Source organism: Buceros rhinoceros, unplaced genomic scaffold (genome assembly GCF_000710305.1).
Source record: "Buceros rhinoceros silvestris isolate BGI_N320 unplaced genomic scaffold, ASM71030v1 scaffold22426, whole genome shotgun sequence".
NCBI classification, from domain to species: domain Eukaryota; kingdom Metazoa; phylum Chordata; class Aves; order Bucerotiformes; family Bucerotidae; genus Buceros; species Buceros rhinoceros.
This window is the reverse complement of record NW_010417221.1, coordinates 1,368-8,205: the sequence shown is the minus strand read 5'-3', so window position 1 is coordinate 8,205 and position 6,838 is coordinate 1,368. Positions and strand designations below refer to the sequence as shown.

At 35.1% G+C, this 6,838-nt stretch overlaps 1 protein-coding gene across 1 annotated transcript; it reads left to right on the top strand.

Annotated features, from left to right (window-relative positions):
• The first annotated feature begins 1,118 nt into the window (after positions 1-1,118).
• On the top strand, positions 1,119-6,023 carry ARGLU1 (arginine and glutamate rich 1). The gene is made up of 4 exons (XM_010138138.1): positions 1,119-1,234; positions 1,823-2,048; positions 4,382-4,465; positions 5,736-6,023. The coding sequence occupies exons 1-4, from the start codon at positions 1,119-1,121 to the stop codon at positions 5,898-5,900; spliced, it is 591 nt and encodes a 196-aa protein (XP_010136440.1). The 3' UTR covers positions 5,901-6,023.
• Positions 6,024-6,838: the final 815 nt, after the last annotated feature.

The window sequence follows — 6,838 nt, the reverse complement described above, 5'->3', positions numbered from 1 at the left end:
TCTAGTTCTCCCTGATCTTAAACGTAAAGCTAAAATAGTTGAATAAAACTCATGCATATGGGCTTGCTGAAAAATTATTTCTGTTGAACGGCTGCTTAGGTATGCTAAGATGTATCAGTACAGGACAGTGAGAGTATCCACTGCTGAATAAATATTAATAAGAATGGAAGAAAAATCTCTTAAGAATGAAAGGGTATTTAGTTTATAAAGGGTGTTTTAAAAATTATCCAGAAAGGATTGTAGGTGGTGGCTTGGCAGAGACACGCTAAAAGAAAGGGGTAGATGTGTTTTTCTGGATGATGGTGGTGGTCTAGTTGGTTTTCCTGAAAAAAATCACCTCAAGATATTTTGTGCAAATATGTGTATTTTGGAAAAAGTTAATATTGTCCTAATGTGCCACCAGGTAAGTTTTCTACCTCTTAAGGAACAGAAAAATAAATTGTTCCTCTGGGGCTAAATGTTTAAGTCAAGGTTTCCAGAACTTTTTACTGAAGGAGACAGGCTATCCATTTGATTTGATATGCTTTTGAAAAGACGGTACATGAACAGGTGAAATTGGGAGCCTCTCACCTTGGAATTTCCCATGTTCATCTAAATCAGTAATCCATCCTTCATTATCTCCTATTGCATGTTTGCAAATTGTACACTAGGAAATTTAAAAGATAATAAATCCTGTATTTTTTTTAATCTATGAGTTGGTTTTATGTCTCTCAATATAAATAAGAAAATACCGACGTGATAAAAATGAGAGGATATTAGGTTACTACAACAGTAGTTGTTTTTCCGAATCATGGATTTGTGGTCTTGACAGGCCGGAAGATAAGTTTATAAGATTATTCCACACTTCACAGAATATCTAAAGTGAAAGTTCAATTTCAAGGTTAAAAAGAACAGCCTTGTCCCTAAAGCCCATAACTCTAAATAAATAGTACGATAGTACTAGATGAAACACAGCTATACAGTATTCACTTTTGTTGGTCTTTGGATATCTAATTGCCATATTGTACTAGTGATCACTACCTGGAAGATTTGATTTTTTTCCCCCATTTGGCAATACACCTGCTAATCTTTTTGTATCCTTTTAAATGGAAACTTAAAACCAGTGGTTAGGCTAAGAGATGATGATGCTGCTGAACGACAACAACAACAACGAAAACCAGAAGACATTTGAAAATACTTCCAAAATTCAGAACATGGAAAACTGTAAAGTTTGCAAGGATTTATTTAGCGCTTGGTGGTGATATATTTCATTTGAGATAATTACAGTAGAAACAGTGCTGCAATATAGAAGTTAAGGATAGCTGAAGTATTTGAGATTTGATAAGGTAAATGATTGGATAACTAGATTATAGATACAAGACCTGAAGTTCTTGTTGAAATCATTCAAATTACAAATTGTATTGTTTTTGTTTTCTATTTTAGTTATTAGGGATTTAGTTATATTTAGTTATTAGAGGTTAGTTTGGTGCCTCTTAGATGGTGCATTTTTAAAACAAGGTTTTTCAAGGTATTTTCTCCTAAAAATGATCAAGAAATAGTATGATAAGGTGTATTCTCAAGCTTGGTCTTTAGAGATAATGAGAGATGCTAAATATGGTAAGGTCTGAATGTGTTCTGTGTGGTAGGAACACTGATTGCATGAATAGTCACTTTTCCTTAAATGCAGGACAAAACATTCTTTATATGATCTGTGTGTATAAGGTATAAAAGTGTTTAAAAGTTATTCAGTAGAATGGCTGATACTGTGTATTTGAAGGATTTTGTTTCAGCACAACCATTCTTTATTGATTAAAAAGGTAATCCTTGTGTTTGTATTTTGTAGTCGTCAACAAGAAATTGAAGAGAAACTCATAGAGGAAGAAACTGCTCGAAGAGTGGAAGAGCTTGTGGCTAAACGTGTAGAAGAAGAGTTGGAGAAAAGAAAGGATGAGATTGAGCGAGAGGTTCTCCGCAGGGTGGAGGAGGCTAAGCGCATCATGGAAAAACAGTTGCTCGAAGAACTCGAGCGACAGCGACAAGCTGAACTTGCAGCACAAAAAGCCAGAGAGGTAACGCTCGGTCGTTTGGAAAGTAGAGACAGTCCATGGCAAAACTTTCAGTGTTGGTTTGTGCCTCCTGTTCGGTTCAGAAAGAGATGGAATACAGCAAATCTAATTCCCTTCTCATACAAACTTGCATTGCTGCGAAACTTAATTTCTAGCCTATTCAGAGGAGCTCACTGATACTTAAACAGTTACTCTCCTAAAACCTGAACAAGGATACTTGATTTTTAATGGAACTGACCTACATATTTCAGAATTGTTTGAAACTTTTGCCATGGCTGCAGGATTTATCAGCGGTCCTTTCATTTTTTGGGGAAGGGTATTTGAAAATCTATAATAATGTATCCTTCATTTGTTTCATTTTGTTTACCTAGACTGTAAGAGGCTTTTGCCTTCAGTCAGGCAAATAGCAGGGTCCAGCAGTGAGCTGCAGTACCTGTCTTTAACAAATAGGTTTCTTACTCTTCATTTAAAATGAACATTTTCTTTGAGCATATATGGGACTAATTCTGGGACTTCGAGCATAAGCCCATCCACGTCTTCACGAAGGATCTATGTCCAAATCATTATATCCATTTTTAATAACTACTAACAACTCCTTTTTTTTTTTTCCCTAGAAGTTATAAAAGAGCAGGTTGCCCTTGTCTGAAGTCAAGCTGAACATGTGACTTGGGTTTTTGGTTTTGGTTTGGTTTTTTATTTTTTTAATCAGCACCTGGAGCAGAAGCTGAAAATGTCTTTCTGTGAGACAGTAATTTGCTACTAAAGGCTTTGATGCCTGCCTGCACCAATCATTCCAGGATCCAGAAATTTCAAGACAGATTTTAAACTGTAAAGGAAATTTGTGCTAGTCATAAGTCTCAAATTCCTTTTTCACTTGGTACCTCCTACACAGTTTATTTTAAATTAATATTTTCATTGGCTTACAAAAGGAAAGACAGTAGCAATGAAGCTTTTCCTTTCATACTAAATGTGACTTGTCTGTCACATAATATCTCTAAATTAAAAAAATAAAACAAACACTGAGTTACAACTAATATTAAGAATATTAAATTGCACTTGTTTTGCAAATTCAAACCTTACTATGAAAGAATTTAAGTTGAATTTAGTTGTCTGTAGTCAGCAAATGCTTCATGTATAGGGGTTTTCATTTGATTAGATGAATGATGTTTTGTTGGTTTTGCTGTTGTCAGTGTGATATGGAGAAGTCCCATCTGTTCTTTCTAACACAGAATAAACTTCTATGCCTGGAGTGAAGTGTGCTAGCTAGTAGCTGGTTACTAGTCATAGTAAGAAGTTTTCTCTTCATATGCTTGCTTTGTTCGTATTAACTTTTTTTTCTTACACAGACACAAACCTCTGGCTAACTTTAAATCTTCCAAATATTAAAATAATTCGGATATATATTATGTGAACTGCAACACCTCAAACTTTTATGCAGTCTTCATATTTATGAGTTGCATAACAGAATTCCATAAAATTCACCAAGAAAACAACAGTTACAAGGCTTTATTTCCTGATCTTGCCTTCCCTGGACTCCTGAATTCCAAGTTCAGACTGCAAATGACAGTTTCAGCTGTCTTAAAATTGTCAAAATATTGAATGTTAAGTCCATTTTCCCCATGAAAGAAGCCCATAGCTCCATGAAGTATGGATTACCATTTGTATTTTTCACTAACAGTAAATGTATTTTTCTTATTAATTGTTTGCCTTAGGAATGATTTACATATTTTTGTTCCTTCTTATCATAAACATCTGCATTCCTCAGCTCAGCCTTCCTTGTATGTTGTTTCTTTATAAATGGTTGAGCTGCTGATGCAGGTATTGCCAAGCTAACAGTACAAATCATTTTAAAGAGGAAGCTGGCGCGTATGGCAGCCGAGGAGCACACTCTGCAGGACACTGGACAAGACAGTAAATATTCAACTTTTAATGCTGATTAAAGGAGTATAGGTAAAGAATACGTAGGTATACTTAATTGGTGAGACAAACTATTCACTTTATTTATATTTTCTATATTACTTTTTAATTTGGTAAATACTATCCAGTTTTTGTAGTTGTCCTTGTTGATTTGTGTGATATTAAAATTCTAGTAATAAATTGTCAGGATTCTGTGATTAGGGAGGGTTTAGTTGGTTGCTGTTTGGACTGGGCGGGATGATGTAAACGGAGTACTAGAAACCAGATATAGTGGCTGCACAATTTACCGTTGTGAGACAAACAGGTGGCTATAAAGCTGCCACTTTAAGTCAGTTCACAGAAGAATTCTGAGAAAGATTAGCGAACATGCAGAAATGAGATTTTACTTTACTAACATCTTGCCCTGTCCTCCCGTTTAGGAAGAAGAGCGTGCAAAGCGTGAGGAACTAGAGCGAATACTGGAAGAGAATAATCGAAAAATTGCAGAAGCACAAGCTAAACTGGTATGTGAAGATGTAGTTAACTGTTCTGAAGTGTAATACAGGTCCCTCTGCCTGATTGGCAACACAATTAAAATAAACAAATCAGCCCTTTCTAGAATTTAACTCCTCTGTTGCTGGTTATGTCACTAGGGTTGCTCTCCTTCCTTTGAGCATGAGAGACCAGATCCTTAGCAGTAACACTCGTCTGAAAAAATAGTTGAGGTGAAGTTAATTTAGAGGAAGATGGCTGCCTTCAGAATTTAAAAAATACATTTTTAACTATATCTCACGGGGAAGGTTGAAATAAGTTTGCAAACATATTCAGCTTCTGGAACAGAAGTGACTAATTCTGTTTTGTTGAGCAGGGGAAGTGCAAACTGGATTTGAGACTAGTATAATGATGATGTACTAGTCCTGATAGGGACTTTCAGCCTAAGTTTAAGATGTTTAAGTTATGCAAGTCTAGTTTGTGTTGGTATCCAAGCCTATTTAAGGAGATGCCTGCCGCATGAGAACATTCAGTATGATTTAGCTGATTCTAATCAATTAATGGTAAGCCAAACTAAGCTGCTTCTAAATCCTGAATGAACTCTATCAGTTTGATTAATGAATTAATTACACCTTTTTCAGGTAAAGGTGATGCTTCTTAGACTGCTTTAGATCTCTTTATATTTTACAGTTTTCTTAATCTTATGTGGTGAAAATGGGACAAATAGAAAATTTAAAGTCTTAACTGACATAATGAACAAAATAAGCACCTCTAGAAGACCACCATAAGTACACAAAGGAACAAGCTCTTAAGTCTCTGTAACCAGACTCTTAAGTCAGTGTAAGGATTGACTTGATACAAATCAAGTAAAGATGCTTTGGAATTAGGAGGGCGGTTTTCAATGGGTTTTGGGGTGAGCAGATCTCTGAAGACTTGTTACTTCGCTATATTGGGCCTTCATTTGACACTTGCCCTAACACAGGTGTCAGGGGAATTCTCTATACACTGACTTCCTTATTTAAAATGTAATATGTTGTTTGCAAAGCACTGCTGAAAAACTGCATGAAAGCACTCAAGATTTCAATACATTAGCTGTGGAAAGTTTTCAGCATTTCTTCTAAACTCAGTTCAAATAACCATTTTTTAAATAGCTTCACTGAAAGCAACTAGGCCATCTAGATCAGGTAGAACTGCTTACATACCTATGCAGAATTGGACCTCTTTGGAAGTTAATATGGACTTGTAATTTCCTTTTGTGACTACAAAATATGCTGGCCTAAATTCTACCATTTTCATATGTAGGCTGAAGAACAATTGAAAATTGTTGAAGAACAAAGAAAGATTCATGAGGAGAGGATGAAACTAGAACAAGAGAGACAACGTCAGCAAAAGGAAGAGCAAAAAATTATCCTGGGCAAAGGAAAGTCTAGACCAAAACTGTCCTTCTCACTAAAAAGCCAGGATTAAATTGCAGCTCTGAACTCTTAAAAGAAACAAACAAAACCAACAAAAAATGGAAAAAAAAAAAACCCAACCCAACAACTTTGTATGGTAGCTTCATGTTGAAGTGTTTTGGTTTGGTTTTTTTTTTTTGTTTGGTTTTTTTCTGTACAAGGGTCTGGTGCATATCTTGTCACAGACATTGACAGTGACTGAACAATGCAAGAATGGCTCAATATTTTTGGTTTTTTTTTTTTTTTGGTTTTTTTTTCCCCCCCCCCCCCCATGTTTTTTTCTGTCTCTTTTGAAAGTCTGGAAAGTTAGCTTGTTCTAAATAGGGGCTGTGCTCTGCAATTCTCATTTTTTTTTTTTTTAAACTTCCATTAAGTTAAACCCTTATCAGATCATTATTGCCTTTTAGAGGATAACCTGTTCTCATCAATTTTGTTTCTGTATTAGTGGTCTGAAGCAGATCAGGTCACTTTATGAACTGTGGATGATCTGATAAGATTTTACTGACCTACTCATCAGAGTTTGACTCTGATAATTGACAGAACTTTATACCAGGTATTGCTGACTTTTAATTTTATTTTTTTTTTTAAAAGTCAGTAAATACATGAATAAATTGCCATAGTATTACTGGACCTCTGTGGTTTATTGTTAAATCAGTGTCCTATGATACTGTCCCATTGTTGCTCTTGATGTTCCTGATACAGGTAAGGAATTAGTTTGTCATTTCTGCTATGAATACATAGAGAGAGTTCAGTATTGTCTCTGTTAGATTTGTTTTTATTACATTGACAGCATTCAACCAGCGTTCCCCATTGTGTAAATAAACCAATTTGCTGAATAAAGTGAAAGTCTTAAATTCATATGTTTAAGTAAATTTTTTTAGTACACTTCTATAAACAGCTATGAGAGTGACAAGTCACATTATTAAATTCAAGACTCTAGTGGGGTTTTTT

Coding starts and splice junctions, on each gene's coding strand:
- ARGLU1 (XM_010138138.1), top strand. CDS start 1,119: ATGATGATGCTGCTGAACGACAACAACAACAACGAAAACCAGAAGACA. Junction 1,235..1,822: donor AAGGATTTATTTAGCGCTTG/GTGGTGATATAT, acceptor TGTATTTTGTAG/TCGTCAACAAGAAATTGAAG. Junction 2,049..4,381: donor CAGCACAAAAAGCCAGAGAG/GTAACGCTCGGT, acceptor CCTCCCGTTTAG/GAAGAAGAGCGTGCAAAGCG.